The sequence below is a fragment of the Aricia agestis genome, chromosome 6, assembly GCF_905147365.1.
Source record: "Aricia agestis chromosome 6, ilAriAges1.1, whole genome shotgun sequence".
Lineage (NCBI taxonomy): Eukaryota > Metazoa > Arthropoda > Insecta > Lepidoptera > Lycaenidae > Aricia > Aricia agestis.
This window is the reverse complement of record NC_056411.1, coordinates 15,741,515-15,758,543: the sequence shown is the minus strand read 5'-3', so window position 1 is coordinate 15,758,543 and position 17,029 is coordinate 15,741,515. Positions and strand designations below refer to the sequence as shown.

At 35.2% G+C, this 17,029-nt stretch overlaps 2 protein-coding genes across 4 annotated transcripts in view; one reads left to right on the top strand and one right to left on the bottom strand.

Moving 5' to 3' along the window:
* The window catches only part of LOC121728370 (calcium release-activated calcium channel protein 1-like), a 62,593-nt gene that overhangs the window by 11,235 nt on the left and 34,329 nt on the right, over positions 1-17,029 (bottom strand). For 2 of the 3 annotated variants that reach the window (XM_042116535.1, XM_042116537.1), the window contains 6 exons: positions 14,278-14,519; positions 10,164-10,356; positions 9,190-9,343; positions 8,296-8,562; positions 6,399-6,500; positions 5,298-5,580 (listed from right to left, as the gene is read on the bottom strand). In XM_042116535.1, coding sequence (XP_041972469.1) covers positions 5,432-5,580; positions 6,399-6,500; positions 8,296-8,562; positions 9,190-9,343; positions 10,164-10,356; positions 14,278-14,519 — 1,107 coding nt within the window. In that variant the 3' untranslated portion in view covers positions 5,298-5,431. Of the gene's footprint in view, positions 1-5,297; positions 5,581-6,398; positions 6,501-8,295; positions 8,563-9,189; positions 9,344-10,163; positions 10,357-14,277; positions 14,520-17,029 lie in introns of those variants that run through there. The other variant, XM_042116536.1, reaches the window with a different exon arrangement.
* Positions 626-3,108, top strand: LOC121728372. Its single transcript, XM_042116543.1, has 3 exons — positions 626-1,159; positions 1,436-1,672; positions 2,040-3,108. The coding sequence occupies exons 1-3, from the start codon at positions 870-872 to the stop codon at positions 2,203-2,205; spliced, it is 693 nt and encodes a 230-aa protein (XP_041972477.1). The 5' UTR covers positions 626-869; the 3' UTR covers positions 2,206-3,108.

Below are 17,029 nucleotides of genomic sequence, written 5' to 3'. Positions count from 1 at the left end.
GTTACAAGACATGTGTCTTTTTTTGTAATTAAGGGTTCATTAATCACTGTTGATGCGGAAAGCTGTGTCTGTGGAAGAACGTTTAATAGCAACGTTAGGATTTTTGGCTACTGGCGCTACATACCACATGCAACGCATCCGACGATCAATGTGCGACTGAGCGCCAACAAGCGTCTACACAGTTGCGTTTCAACTCAATGTTCTCTATTTGACATTGGTCGTGAGAGATGCGCTCACTACCAAGGTTATTGAAGGTTATTTGGTTAGTCAACCAAAAACAAGCGTCTACACGGTTGATTTTTGTTCCAACCCTACCAAGGTGACCTCTGTTGGTGGTTGGACCGATCGTGTATACGGCCTTTTAGATTACTTAAATGTTACCATATAAAAAATTGTTATTCAATTTTTTTATATGCTAACATTTTCTCAAGTCCTAACTCCGATTTCCATAATACAGGAATATTGTCCACTATAATACCTTTTATTTGCAAAATAAATATAAAAACAGGTATATTGAGTCCAATTACTTAACTTTAGAGAAAGTTTAAAAAATTCGGACAATAATTTTTACTTACTAGAACATTCTAGAGTTGTCAATCGCTGTCACGTTGACTGCTTAACATAGTGCATTGTGTCAAAGCTAGTTTGTCTTGAATTTGTGTGCCTAGTTTTTGTGAAAAAGTAAATTTAGGATTTTTTCGTGTCGAGATTATTCACGAGTTGCGGATTTTCTTAGTGTGAAAATCATATCAGGAAGCGTATATTCTCAGAGCGATCGTTGTTTGAAACAATACTTGTGACAGTCTGTGTTTGAGAAAACCAAAGTGTTTGTTGTTGCTGCGTGTACGTTTTGGCATGCATAAATAAAGATGGATGTGTACCATGGCTACCCGACATATCAGTATAATCAGGCTGATGAAATAGCGAAACAGATGTATGGACACCAGGGTCTGCCGGGGCTTCCACCTCAAGTTTCCTGTCCTCGGATCTCGGAACCTCACAACATGCCTGCACCTACAGGATCACCTTGGACCGGTCAGAGTCTTCCCTGGAGCTTGCAATCACCACCTCAACTAGTCCAGTTCACAGCACAAAGTGAGCCAAAAATAACATCAGTTCCACATTGTAAAAGAAAAAGTTTGGATGTCGAACCACCAATGTAAGTATGGTAGACTATCAAAATATACCTATTTTCTTTGTATAATATTGTTATTTGATTACCCAATTATTGGTTTCAAGTTTTGAAACAGCATACCAAGGCTAGTCATTTAGTATTGTGTATTTTTGCGCATTGTTAAAATGTTTGTAAAAAAAAAATTAAAATCTGAGTGTTTATTATTGTCACTTGTCTGAGCTAACCTTCATAAAATGTAATAAAATTAACCAGGCTCAAAAATGCAGATTAAATTATCATGCGCACACAAATTTTTTACAGACCTGCAAAACAATTTATTACTGAGGAAAAAATGGCAGCCCACTTCAATAGTCTTCACATTTCCTCCAATTATACTCAACATTCACTCTCTAACAATGATGATGTGATGGAGGTAGCTATGGAACCAATTTCTTCACAAAACATCAGTGAGAAACTTAAAGGACATAGAATTGTGCTGTCTGAAGATGTCAAGAAAATAACAGAAGAGCCCATCATACCACCGACACTTATGGAAAGGTAGGTTTGATAATATTATATTATTTAATGTTAATGTAAGTCTACATTTACAAGTATAATCATTGTATTATTGTCATACTACTTTTGGGATTTCTATTTCTATCAATACGTAAATAGTAGATCAGCCTTTCCCAAAGTGGGTGATAACGCCGTCTAAAGGGGCCGTCTAAAGTGGGTCCCCAGAAAAACAAATGGGAATTTTTTTTTACTCAAAGTGGGCGGCGGTAGACAAAATAAAGGAATCCGTGTAGTAGATCATCAATTTTAAAGATTTTTTTTTTTGTATAATACATCAAAAGAAATACTAAGTTATATTAAAACTATCATTAAGAGAAGTAAGAACTAAGGATAAAATTAAACCTTTCAGGTTACAAAAACCACAAATGTCTCTAGTTGTATGGAAACCCAGAGACGACATACTCTCACCGATCAAAGAAGTGAAAGATAATAACAATGAAGCCGAAGAGGAATCTCCAAAACGCAGAGGTGTCCTCGTCCCACCAGACAACAACACTATGGATATTGAAATTTAACAATGTAAATTATATATTTTCTAAAGTACAACAATTTTGTAATTTATCAACAGTCTAGCTTCATATAAATTGTGCTTGCCATTATATCATTTTCATTCTACTAACTGCCATTTCCGACTGTTAAAAGTGTTAATTGATTTTGCTTGTGACTTAATATTATAGATATAGAGATTAAAAAATGTCCATGTATTCTAGAGTCTAAAATAGTGTCATCTCATATTACATTGCACAAGTAAATAATATAATTTAGTATAGAATTAAAATAATAAATTGTCTAAAATGTTACAAGTAAATTACTTATTGTTGTCTTTAGATAATATTTTGTAAATATAGACTGAATTTCAAATTTGTACCTTTGTATGCATAATAATAATATTAGTAAGTTATCTTTAAATAGTTTTATCCTAAAACTGCCTGAGTTAAATACTGCTTTACTAAGTTTTAATTCATAACAAGTTTTAGTTATTAAGTGAATTCGGTAGTGCAATCTTATAGTGATATATAAAATTGAGAGCTTAACATTTCTTTTATGTATCAAAGTGGTATAAAAGCTATCCAATCTAAGCCATGTTCTAAATTCTATTTAGAGTAAGTGGGTCTGCTAAATCACAAGCTGTATTTGTTTGGCAACTCCAGCATTAGAATTGAGAGCCATTGATTATGGTACAGCCTGGTCATGAAATTCAGTCAACACTCTGATTTAATATGTTATGTCGATATATAAGGCTATCTTGTTTCTACAAAGACGCGAAAGCGATATTTTCGTGTGTGAATGAGAGACGAGTTTGGTGACCGCGCTATATCTTTTGCGTATGTTAGATTCTCAATAACAATTTTTATTTGTTTTGCTGTAAATATCTGTGTCATAAATGGATGATTAATCAACACTGTTTTTAAACAATATTCTGATGATAAGAAATAAATAATTGTTTTAATATAAGTACTTATTGTCTTTTTTCCCTGTAACCTCAAGCCAGTCTTTATGATGAAAACATGCATATTTTATAGCATTTTCAATACTTTAACTATTTTAGTTTTTACTCGTATCAGATAAAAAAAAAAACAAAATTATAGAGTGTAACAGTTTTATTTCACTATTATCATAACAAATGCAATCAATCATTATCAAACTTTGCTATAATAATTATAATACCATATTTTATATTTTACTGGACACACTTAAGAACTATAATAATTGTTTTTTTTAATAGCAGTCAAAAATTGTGGTTTTTATTAATAGCAGTCCTTTATTTACATAAAACATTTTGACCCACTTATAATACTGTATGGGATGGTAAGGCAAGACGGGGTGCCTATGGTTCAAGCCATTATATCCTTACCATCCCAGAGTAACAAATAAGTTTGCTTTACATCTCCGAATATTATTAAATACTTCTTAATAAAATATAAAGAAAATAAATAAATAGGATACTAGGACGCCAAGAATCTGTCTTTAAGATATTATAAACATTATTCAGAAGTCAGAACATACAATATTATCAATTATCATAGTACCTACATTTTATTCATATAGCATTGGCACGTGGCCATTTATAATAAAACCTTGGGCGGCCTTAAAATCCTTATTATTACAACTTACAACATCGTTGTTAAAATAAATAAAGATTTGACAAATGTCTTAAAGTCACTTAAAACTACACAGTTAAATAATTTCGTCAAATCATTAATTAAAATTACATAATATAAGTTTATCATACAATCATTACATCTATCTATAAAACTGTTATTTATTGAAGTCATAAAAATTGAAATAAATATGTTTAACTATAATGTTTACATGGAGATTCAAGTTAAGAAGTAAACATTCTATTGTAGTTAAATGAGATGGTTTGTCATCCATGTAATTGCTTCTGACAAGGCTCTATTTAGAAACTGAAGGTTTTGTATTAATGTAATGTTTTTAAAACATTTTAACATAATAAAAATTACAAAAACGACACATTGTTGTCAATACTCAGTTAAACATATTGTATTAAAGTTTCAGCTTATCACATTTTATTTGTATTAAATTTTTATAGCTGCAGTTGTAAAAGTTAATACCATGAATAATATTAAGTAACACTAAACAAAACATAAAAATATCACGTTTTATTTTTTACATTGGAATCTTGAGGATTATATTAAGTATATATTTTAACCTATAACAAGGTACTTTCGGAAGACAATCGTTTTGTTTTTTATTTTTATTCTAAAACTAAAAGTAAATTATTTCTACTTACTTAAAGCTTAAGAAGTAATAATTTCAACACAGTCGTAAAATCACGACATAATATTAACTGAAAGTGAAGAAAACTAATAATACTTAATTTAAATCTTAGGCCGTTTATCAACCGCGCCGCCGTCACAAGGCCGTACAAAAATTCAAATAGAATGCCACTTTATGACCTAGGGGCTAGGCTTTCGTTTTTATATTGCTCTACGCCACTATAAAGCAGCGGCAGCATGGGCCGCTAGATCTATGCCTATGTCATAAAGTTTTTACTTTTTGACGACCTCTGTAGCTCAGAGTGAGTGAGTTGGTACTTGGTAGCTCAAGCCGGGGGTCGCGGGTTCGAATCCCGCCGACGGAACAAAAAGTTTTCAATGTACCTGGGTCTTGGATGTGTATTAATATGTATAATATAATAAAAATCTTAAATGTATGTATCTTATATCTTTAAACGAGCAATTCTGGTATATATATCGAATCGGCTATTAAGTATAATATAAACGTTTCCGTTGTCTGATACCCGTAACACAAGTCCTTCAGGTACTTAGCACGGGGCCAGACTGACGTGGTGAAGCGTCCATAGATATTAAATAAGCTGGCATTTTATTCAAATTTTTGTCGGTGACGTCTCTTGACGGCGGCGGTGTACAAACGGCCTTACAGTACCTTTGTCAGTGAGTAGCCACATATGGACCACTCTCATAGGAACTCCAAAGTAAGATAGACGTACAAGTTGGAAGTCGGCTACATGAAGTTGCAGCAGACGACATGTCGTTGCGACACTAGGTTTCTATGTATTTCTATTAATAAGTGTCGCTAGCTGCTCAGGGTAATTAAAAGAAAAATATACGACGATACGTCGTCTGCGGTTGCTTCATGTCGTCCGCTGCCAACCGGCACCTTCACTCTTAAACTTTTTTCAACTCTTTTCTTCTATGATCAAACGGCATGTTTTTACAATACTCTCTTTGTACATCTGACTATCATATGGTTTTACTAAAATGGCATGTTCACTTTCACAGTAGCGGTGTCGAGATCTCTCTTCATGTTTTCCAATTGTCTGATGTCTTGTACGGACGTTTCGCACTTCTGCACCACCAGCGAGTGGTAGAAGTGGATCGCGAAAGCCACAAACACTATTAACACTGAAAAAAAAACAAAATGTAAGAAAACATCTGGGTGACAAACCAACGCATATCTTTGGACTATAAGTGACAGTACACACACGGCATATGGACACCATGTGGACACTAATGTGTAGTAATTGCTACCGATTAATGCGCTTAAGGCGGGGATTAATCTCAATCCAAAACGATAACTTTGCACACAACCAAAGACCAAACGTATACTCATCGCAATAAGATTCATTTTAGCTTAGCATAAAACTGAAATCACTCGAGCGGATTTTCTCTATTTTTCATGTTTTTTTTAAATATCTTTGGAAATAAACATTAAGAAACAAAATTGTTCGGTTAAAGAATTTTTAATATAGATAAACTAACAATTTATTCAAATAAAATGTATAATTATCCTAGTTAATACTTATATTTCGATGAAATAGATTTTTATCGGAGGTGAGTTTGTAAATTAATTACAGCCAAAGTATTAAGTTTTATTAAAATGTTTATGGTTTAAGGTATTTTAAATATAGTGCTTTATACCTCATATTTTTTTAAAACCTCGTTATTATATTGGAACTAGGTAAACCGGAAGTCGCGGAATAACAAATTGGGCTTTATCCTCGCCTTAAGTTGAGAAAAGGTAAAAGACTGTAAAGCAACATGGGGTATCTAACGTTAATTAGAGTATAATAATTAATTTAACATTAATTTTCTGAGCGATGACATAGGTAATAAGTAATAACTAATAAGTTCTGAGCCTTAGGCCCGAGGCCGTAACCCATCTTGCCCCATCATCTCATAAAACTTTATTTAATAGGTACTAAGTAGTTCTACTTTTTTACCTGGTATAACTATGACTGTTGCCGCAGTCGCCGCCGCAAACGAGTAGTCCCAGAACTTCACCCAGCACAGAATAGCTATTTCCACCAGAAACAGAAATAGACCTGCAAATTGAAAAATTAAATTTAAAACTTTGCTGTACCGTCGTCATAATTACCCATTATCTATACACCACTATTTTTTAGTTAGTACCAATACTTTAGGGGCTTATTAGGTACCTGTAACTGATCATATTTATTTAGTTAAAACATAAAAAAACGCAGACCCAAAATTGTCCACGAAAATACGTAATATTTGGTAAATTCATAATTAATTCAATGACCGAAGCGCGCCTCTAGATACTAGTATGTGTAGTAAGTTCCTATTGGTTAGCGTATGCGCTCGCCGCATCCCATTGATAAATCTTCGGCAAACTCGCGTCGATGCTCAGCACCCCCCTCCTCCCCTGCGCCCGCATTGTGCCCCGCGGTAAAACAAAAATGAGTAAGACAGAATACTATCAATGAATCAGTCAATGGATAGTAAAATGTGTCCATAATTTTATGGTAGATTTATTAAAAAAAGAAATTGCAATAACTTTGTTATTTTTAGATATTATAAAATTATTTCTTCACATATATGATAATAATGGCATGCCTGATAAGCCCCTAAAGTATTTGTACTAATTAAAAAATAGTGGTGTATATTAATACGTGAGAGAAAATCTTTGTAACCCTTTTTACGAAAAATGGGATTTTATACGTGGAAAATGGGAAATTTTATACGTGGGAGAGCCATGCTTCGGCACGAATGGGCCGGCTCGACCGGAGAAATACCACGTTCTCACAGAAAACCGGCGTGAAACAGCGCTTGCGCTGTGTTTCGCCGAGTGAGTGAGTTACCGGTGGCCCAATCCCCTACCGTATTCCCTTCCCTACCCTCTCCTATTCCCTTTCCTTTCCTACCCTCCCCTATTACCCTATTCCCTCTTAAAAGGTTGGCAACGCACCTGCAGCTCTTCTGATGCTGCGAGTGTCCATGGGCGACGGAAGTTGCTTTCCATCAGGTGACCCGTTTGCTCGTTTGCCCCCTTATTTCATAAAAATAAAAAAAATAAAAAAATGGGGAAACGTAGGTGCATAAAATTTCGCACAGTTATAGTTTATATGGTGAAGGAGTGCATCGAGCTAATATTATTTTAAAATTATGCTTTTATCCTATAAAAGTAACTCCGTCAAAAAACATGCTCCACAATACTTGTCAAAAAAGTGTACCTTAGGTACACATTTCAATACATTTGCAATATTTAGGTGACCTTGAGCGGTACTAGCTGACGTTACATGACAGATCAAAAGGGACCAAATTTAAAACGGTAATAGTATGGGAGTTACGATTCCTTAGTTTTTATTATTCGTAGCTTTTATCATATATATTTTTAACAAATAAAACGTTACACACACTACGACACTACTACTATGAAAAATGACAGATTTTTGAGTGACAAGCCTATACATACGAATTATACTCTTTTCTTTATGGTTGAAGTCTATTGACAACAAGTTGACAAATTGAAAATGGATTATTGTTTTTTTTTAATTTAATTTTAGATAGGTACTATTAGACAATGCTTAAACGGCCAGTCTGAGATCAGCTGAGTCCCAGAAACAAGAATTGAAAAAACTATGATGAAGTCAATATTTTTTACAAAATATAGGTAGCAGTCCTAATATCGTTGCAAGTAAGGTCGAATTTCGACCATTGGGCGATTTCTAGTTTAAATAAGTGCAGCTAATTCATGACTTTGAAGATTTTTTAAACGAAATAAGTAAGTCGTTTTGTAGTGATCACAACCTTGCCGGGCGGATGCGAAACAATCAGCTGACCATAGCATTTAAATGGGAAAAATCTACAAAAGCTAACCTAAAACTGTACTAAACGCCCAAGCAAGCTCGATGAAGCCCCTCATCCGTTCATGAGGGGAATCCCTCAGCGCCTGCGCCGGTCCCCCCGGCGCCTCCATCTTGCTCACAGCGTCAATATTAGGCAGCAGATACGTGGATATCATGAGGGCGAAGATGTGTACTGCCACCAGCACGGTCGTGCAGACGGCGAACATCACGAACAGCCATTCTGGAACGTTCGTCGGCTCGTTGATTTGAAGCTCCACCATCGCTACCATCGCGAAACCTGGAAAATGTATGGTAATTTTTAGCCCGGCCGCACATTGTCCGAATTCTGATCAGAAACAGTTGAATTTCGCCGGACCGCCACCCCGTACACTATCCGAAATATCCTTCCGGCGAGTTCGAGCTCACTCGGCTCAGTACAAAATGTAAGAGACAGCGCGGACGTTCAACTGTTTCTGATCAGAAATTTCGGACATTGTGCGGCCGGGCTTAGAGAGACATTCTTGCGTCTCCAATGACATAGGATCAAATCAAAATTAGAGGCAAAAGGAACTAGAAGCAGCTTATAGAACTAGAAGAGTATACTATCGTCTATCATGGTAATACTTAGGATAAGGAAGCGTCATAAAGGTAAAATATGCATTGTTTTATGAAATAAAACTAAAGCGGAGTTTTTGCCATCTTTTTGCAGTCACACCAAAAATGATCTCTTTCGTATCGTAATAATAAACGAATTAATTTTTCAATGCACTCAGTGGCGTATTTACAATTTTGATGCCCCGGGGCGACTAGCTTTTGTCGCCCTATTTATTTTCACACTGTCGTAATATACTATAATTTGTATATTATTATTAAAACTTTTTGGTTTTAACAAAGATATTATTATTTATTATTATTATTATTATACCTGATAACAGTTCAGACGTGGTGGCCGTCGCTTTGAGCTTGGCTCGCGACATGTGCAGCCGACGCCATGACAAGCCGTCGGGGGACGTCGGATCCGGCGCTGGCTCCTCATTCCAGCTGGGAATTGGCATTGCCAGCGCTACCTCACTCACGCTCTGGAAGAAGATTATAATGAAAAATTAAGGTAAGCAGTATATTCTTCCTGCGAGGGGTACAATATATATAAAGTTCTGTACAATTTTATTCTATAAGAAAAATCTAAGTCTGGAAAAAACAGCTATTAAAAGTAAAACGCCGTGAATACGCGGTTACGCGTACAAATGTACAGTACCATTTTTTGTTTCTATTCTAGTTTATTTAAGTTTGTACAAACAAAGAATATTCTATCTATCAAAGCTGGTCAGTTCATCCAGCTCCGGCTGACCTGTCAGTATTGCAAAAATTACTGATGTGATCTAGGTATAGACATGAGCAAGCTGCAAGGCCTAGATGTAAGTGTACTATTGCCAAGTCTAGAGAGAACAGACGTTGATCTACCTCACCTATAAGGTGTTTACTATTCAATGTTAACTATCTTTACAATTACAAATATTTGTGTATGTCATGAGCACTTAGGCATATCATTAGGGGCTAGTAGGTTAATACACCATAATTGACTCCACTAGCAACACAAAAGTAAGATGGTTAATGGTAGTACATGCCAGGAGAAAGCTCAACTTTCGTTATAAAAAGGCTGTTTAAAAACATTTTTTTTCTAATGGCGAACCTGGCTCTAGAAAAAGGCAGTTTGCCACAAAATATGTTCGTATGTCGCGCGTGAAATGTCGTGATTCGTGTCGAGTTTTCGAGTGATTGCTTTTGCAGAATCTAGACTGATTGCATTAACTGACTGGGTCTGCTGTTGAAAATAATGTTATTACTTGGATTACTACCAAATGATTCCGAATTTCGTAATAGTCCAAACTGTTCACCAACCTTAATAGACTGATTGCACTGGCATGGGGTCTGCAGATAGCTGGGACTAAGAAGCACGGTGGTGGCGGTGGCCTTGCTGCTAATCATGCCCGTGGGGGTGGCAGTGCCGGGGGAAGTCCCGGACTTCATGAACTCGTAGTCCAGGCTGTGGGGCGGCGTGCCGTTTGGACTGTCGTTCGTACCTAGTCTGACCCTGCGAATGAGGATCAGGTTAGTTCTACTTACTTTTATAAGGTTAGTTATACAAATCCTGGAAAAGCTACGATTGCGAAGAACTTTTATTTGCTCGACCAGTTGTACAATAGTAGACTAAGGGTAAATTTATAATAGCGCAGAGTCGAAGCGCAGCGACGCGCGTCGAAGCGTCAAATTCACAACAAGTCGAACGAATGCGCGCGGATCCGCCAGAGTCCCTACAGTGATGACACGTAGATTCGCTTGTGTGCGCTTGGATGCGCGAGAATGCGCACGCACCAAAAAGCGGTGGTCAAGTGAATTCGCGAAAGTGCGTGCGAATGTACGCGCCTTTTTAAATTCTCAGAAGTAATATGTGCGTTAGTTAACACTTTGGAATTAAGGTTGAATTTGTTATGTTCAGTTTTAATAATTCGCTTCGATGCGCTTCGACTCTGCGCTAGTATAAATTGACCCTAATTTACCTTAAGATATTTTCTATTCAGTAACCATGGGAATCTTATCAGAAAATGCAAAATGTTAATTTTAATATTTCAAATGGCTTTCGTATCTTCGACACTCAATCTAGAAGGGTAAAGAGCACCAAATAAATCGATGATCAATAATAATAAACTAAATTTTAGAATTTAAAAATAACAATAATTAGCAGTACCTATATAAGTAAACTTTAACTGCATACTACTGTTCCGTCAACAAACGTATATAAGTTTGTTGACGGAACCATTAAACAGCGACTAGTTAAATAACGTAATTAACAGTTCACTAATAATTCTTGAGAAAATACGCTAAAAGTTACGGACATACGGCGTACCCATTTAGACATGAGATAATCTCCGAAGTTAGTTGTCATAAACAGCAACCAAGGGAATAAGAAAACATTTTCCGATATACTAGATGTGCTATTACTATTTAAAGATAGTAGCTAAACAATAAACATAATAAAATTATGAGCTAAGTTATGAAAAGGTATATTATAAACTACCTGGGCCATCTAGCATGTAGAGTACTAAGTACTACAATAACGAAGTCTTCGGTTACTTTAATTGCATGTTATAAAGTCATTATTTTTACGAAAAAAGATGATAATCTAAAACAACAAAGCTAGGAGTGTATTGAACTTCTGCGGTCGTATATCACGCATTTCCCGTAGTCCCACCTTCAGGAGCAGGAACACCGTTGGGGTTTTAGTGGGTAGTCCCGGGTGCGTCTTCCGTCCGCCCCGGGGAGTCCCACATACCTCGGTGGTCTTCCCCAGGTCCCGAGGATGCGTAAAAGCATTCCCCAACGAAAAAAAAAAGGAGCGTATTGAACTAAGCGCTAAAGGGGCCACCAGCGAGGGCGGCAGACTACTTCAGTATTTTTTGAAAATGGTGAAATCGTAAATAAAAATATGATATATATTTCTTTTGACATCATATTATAAGTACCAGCATTTCTTCATTTAAAAATAAAATTAAGTGAGTATATTATTTAAAAATTACTTAGACAAATATTAATTGGCTCGGGCTCCCAAATCTTTAAATCTTCAACCTAAGCAATAATCCCAAAGACACAAAAATTTTAAATGAACAAGTCGAGTCGAGTTCGTGCAATATTTAACAAGAGTTTTAAATGTGCGTATCAGTAAAAACCGGCAAAGTGCGTGTCGGGCCACGCGCAATATATAAGGTTCCGTACTTAGATAAATGATTGGTCTCGCGCGCGCGCTCGACTAGATACCGCGCTGTATAGAAAACACAGATTCCCGAATGCGGCACCTCAATATTGTAGTGTGTGTAAAACAATGCACAAATATTGTTGTGTGCGTAGATAATCGGGTTGCCAGATACGTGACTGGTGCCCAATCAATGGGGAAAAATTAGTTGCTTTGGTCTTGTAATTTATTATTATTCTATAGTAAGTGCTGATTTTTCAATCACCAAATAAACTTTACCATTGGAATTAAGTCCATTCGAAAAGAATGCGATAAAATAACAACGTTGTTTAGATCAACGAAATATAATGGGTACAATATTGATGAGAAAACAATACAAAAACAATGGTAGGAAGTTTAACGAAAGTTAAGAATGAGTCATAAAAAAGCAAATGTTAAATTTGTTTTCTCATTTGTTACTGTATTGTGTACTTACATAAAATATAAACTGTATTTAAGATTTTTATAATAATATGATACTCATAATTCATATTTATTAATACACATTCATGATCCAGGAACTTTGAAAACTTTTTGTTCCGTTGGCGGGATTCGAACCAGCTACCATAGCTAGAGATTTTAATGCGCTCATCCACTCATCCACTATGTATAATTATATAAAAAAATAAGATGTAATAAATAAATAAATAAAAATCACAATCTCAGAAAAATTTGGGAATTTTTAGTTTACAGTAATTGGCAACACTGAACATCAAGCGGTACTCCGATCCGAATTTTCAGGTTTATATTATTTTTCTGTGTTTATGACGATTTATATAATATTTACTGATGGTATGTGATGCCAGTACCTTTCTTGTTTCTTGTAGTGTTATTATTGCATAGTCTCACTACGCAAATTGGCATTTTGCTACGGACGTAACTTAAAATTTCGAAAATTATCGACACATCTACCTCACCCGAAGCTTGCGGCGCGACTGGCGCGGTTACGCCCGATGAGGCGTATTATTTGTTGCCGCATTTTTCAAGTACTCCGACGGTATCTAGTCGTAGCGCGAGCGCGAGACCAATCATTCATCTAAGGTTCCGTATTACCGCTAGTTTTTGAAAATGTTTCTATCGTCAATGAATGTACATTTATAACGTGTTTTACATTACTAACAACATCAAGGAATTTGAACGAAAAGTTCTTTTGTACTTCGCCGAATACATTTTTTTTAGTTGATCGACTATTACTCAAAAACTTATGAAGTCTTCTCAGCTGTGATAGTTTTCCTTTTAAATTCAGCTTATTTCCTACTCCCGTGAATTTTTTCACATTTCCAGAAGCAACCGTTTAGCTGATAGAAGGGGGGACACTGGACTCTATCAATTTTTTCCACTTTCAAACTTCATATTTTACAAATAGATCCCTAAATCGAAAAATGATCTAGAAATACTCATAATATTTTTAAAAAACTATCCAACGACACCCCACACGATCGGGTGGACGCGAAAAAAAATCATCACCGCTTGATGTGTAGGGAAGGTACAAAAAATATATTTTTAAAGTATTTATATAAAGTTCGACAAGGCTTTATTTGAACGTGGCGAGATTAATTAATTAATAATTAATTAATTTCTGCATTCATGTCGAAAGCTTTGTAGGTCCTATAGTCTCCGAGCAAAACCGCGGACAGACAGACGGACAGACTGAAACTCTAAGGGTTCCTCGTTGACAACGGAACCCTAAGAAGTAAAATAAATAAGTATGATCCTTCTAGAAACATTTTATCTCACACATTTTGTGTATATTTGAGTAACAATCTCATTGTGCCTACTGTCTGCTACACAGCGTTTGATAACTCTGTGGTAACATTCGCAAGATAAATATTATTTACCTGTCGCTTGTCGGAGGCGCCTTTGTTTTCAGAAATTTCATGACTTGCTTCACGTAAATTTATTACTCAGTTTTTACTTAGAATAACCTAATAAGATAACTCGTAAATCATATTAACAAAGTAAATAAATAAACTACATTTTAAAATTTGTCTATGCACTACAGAGTTCACTATAATATAACATATTTTATTAGGTTTCAAAAATTGTAGTTCCTTAGTAATTAAAAAAATCAATAGATGGTTATTCCTTAGTCCTTACCATTCACACAAGTTACACTTCACTCATTTGTTATTTCAATAACAATTTAATTCGCAATAACATTTACATCCTAATTTAGCGCACCCAGAATTTAATTCAGCTATTGTTTGAACAATGTACACTACTCACTTGGCATGGCTACTGCTGTCGTAGCTTGGCGGCTTTCCAAGGCTGTAAGTGTCGGAGATGCCTAAGCTCTTCGGTCTCGACTCGTATCGTATTCGGTAGGGTCTGTGCCGTTCGAGTATGTGGTCTGAGGTGTTGTGCCTGTGAAGTATGCGCGGTTTCACCTTCCCGCTCGGCGGCGTTTGGGTGCACTGGTCTATGCGGGTCACCTCTTCGACGCTGGTCTTAAAACTGGATTCGGATATCTAAAAGTATAATAATATTGAATATAGAATTTGAAGTATATTTATGATAAATGTGATAAGGTCATAATTTTTTTTAATTATGTTGGCCTTTATACGTATTATATTCTATAATTTTAATAAGAAAAAATAACTACGAGAATTATTACGAGGATACACCAGGGGCTAGAGAAATGAATAAAAAGTACGTGTAATATCTATAGCTGTCTCCCTTACCTCAAGCCTTTACCGCAGAACGCGATAGAGACAACTGCAGAAAATCCAGAAAATCAACGATTCGTTGTCCCCTGATTACTTCTCCAAAACTTAACGGATTTAAGTACTTTTTTCATTAAAGATTAAAGAAAGGCTTGACCTGTGTTCCTATGTTTTACTTTTTTTGGTATAATCTAGCCAAATCTGTTTTCTGGATGTTTGAACACAGCGGAAAATTTGGCCATTTTTTTGGGTTTTTGAACGTTCATATCTTATTAAATAATTAAATTATGAAAAAAAAAGAAAACATAGGGACATTGTATTAGTGGCCGTAGATATTCAGGAAAAAAATTATAACTCTACTAGCATTATCCAGGGAGGAAACAGGGGACAACGTTTGTATGGAAAAAAGGGCGGTGTGTGTGTAGTATTTTAAGTGGCTCTTAAAATACTACATGTTGCCTACAACGCCATTGTTAAAAAAGATCGTATACGCTTTTTTCGGACTCAAAGTGTCATCCGTTCAGTGGCTGAAGCTTGAAGAGGTAACAGATGGACTGATACTTTTGCATTTATAATATAAAAGGGCCCATTCACGGCAGGACTGCCGTGCAGTCCTGCCGTGAATGGGTCCTTTTAGTTAGGTTTATGTACGTTGTACGAATTAATGACTTATAGAAAGAAACCGTCAAAATAAATTAAGTGAATTCTTGAATTAGTTTTAAATGGACTTAGGGATTACATACGGATATTCTTAAATTTGTTCGCGGCAGGCGGCAGGCTTATATTGATTAGGTACACCTATTATTATTTTTAAATTTAATTGTTTTTAATAATAAACCATTACATAACATAACATAACATTTTTACAATCTATTTTCAAAAGTAATTTTTGTTTACACACAAGTATCTAAATAAATTGTTTTAAGTAAATATACAATTTTCAATTTTGTTTTAGTTATATAGAACTACATTATTTGAAGCGGCCTTAGAGCAGAAATGAATTGAGAAATGGGACGCAAAGTAGGTACACCAATAACTAGAGGACAGTGGACACCTTAAGTTTTTACTTTTTAACCTAAGTTACGTAAGAATCAGATTCGCACAATCAGTGGACTTTGAACTAGTAGTGTGCAATTAACGAAATTACTGTCTTCCACATTACCACGCTCTTGTCATGGCTCGTTTGCCACCAAGCGATTGTGTCCATTGTACTTATGATTCAAACGTATTTATGATTTAGCGACATCTAAATTATACACTGAACTTCAAGTTTTCATAGCTTTTTGAATGCTCGAGGTTCCTGACTCTTTCTCGAATTATAATATTAATCATCGTTTCAAAAATAACAGTATCAAAATAGCGTTAGAAGTTCAATTCAACATAAAAATACCAAATGACGGATTTTGTAATAGTTTTGTTTAACAGTGGTGGAGATAAGCAAAATATCTTAGGGGCGACATAATAAGGCGTTCTTTTACACGAACGTTATTTTGTTTTAAATCATTGTACCGTAACTCAATTTAAACAATTTCAAAGACTACCTAGCAGATACATGCAATTGAACCTAAATGTAGTACAAACTACAACTATTTAGTTTGTACTACATTTCATTCTAATGACAATGACTAAGTATAAACATTATGGAAAAAGAATATTTTTATTACACTGCTCTCAACCTTGTAAAAAATTAACCATAAAAGATGTTTCTAAGAATAACTCTTTATTGTTGAAATGTTGACATATTCAATATTATTTAATGTGAAAACCTAGGATACGGAATTACACGAATGATTCACCGCTAGTCATAAACATAAAGAAAACTTATGTATGCACCATTGAGATGATCACACAAAACATAATAAAAATAAAATATGCATTAAATGAATTGCGATTTGTGATATATTATGCAGGGATAAATTATCCTTTACCTACCTATTTAACAATAAAATATATAGTCGTATCTACGATTGCTACGAAGCTACGCCACGGTGCAATCATTATTTACATAATGATGATTATCATCCACATTATTTATAAATTATCATGATCATCGTGCTAAAAAAAAACAGGGAAATATACTAGGGAAATAACCTATTCTAATAATATACAAAAGCTCTAAATCGACAACCCATTAAATTTAGCCTTTCAAGAAGACGTAGCCTTGAATCAGCGACTAGACATAATCATGCCGGTTTTTGTACAGTAAAATGATACAAAGTATGATTTATAGAAAAATACTAAAAGGTGGGCGCGGCTGCGCCCATAAACAGTATTAAAAGTTCCTTTTTACGTAATAAAAAATAATCTATTATAAT

Coding starts and splice junctions, on each gene's coding strand:
- LOC121728372 (XM_042116543.1), top strand. CDS start 870: ATGGATGTGTACCATGGCTACCCGACATATCAGTATAATCAGGCTGAT. Junction 1,160..1,435: donor TTGGATGTCGAACCACCAAT/GTAAGTATGGTA, acceptor AATTTTTTACAG/ACCTGCAAAACAATTTATTA. Junction 1,673..2,039: donor CCACCGACACTTATGGAAAG/GTAGGTTTGATA, acceptor TAAACCTTTCAG/GTTACAAAAACCACAAATGT.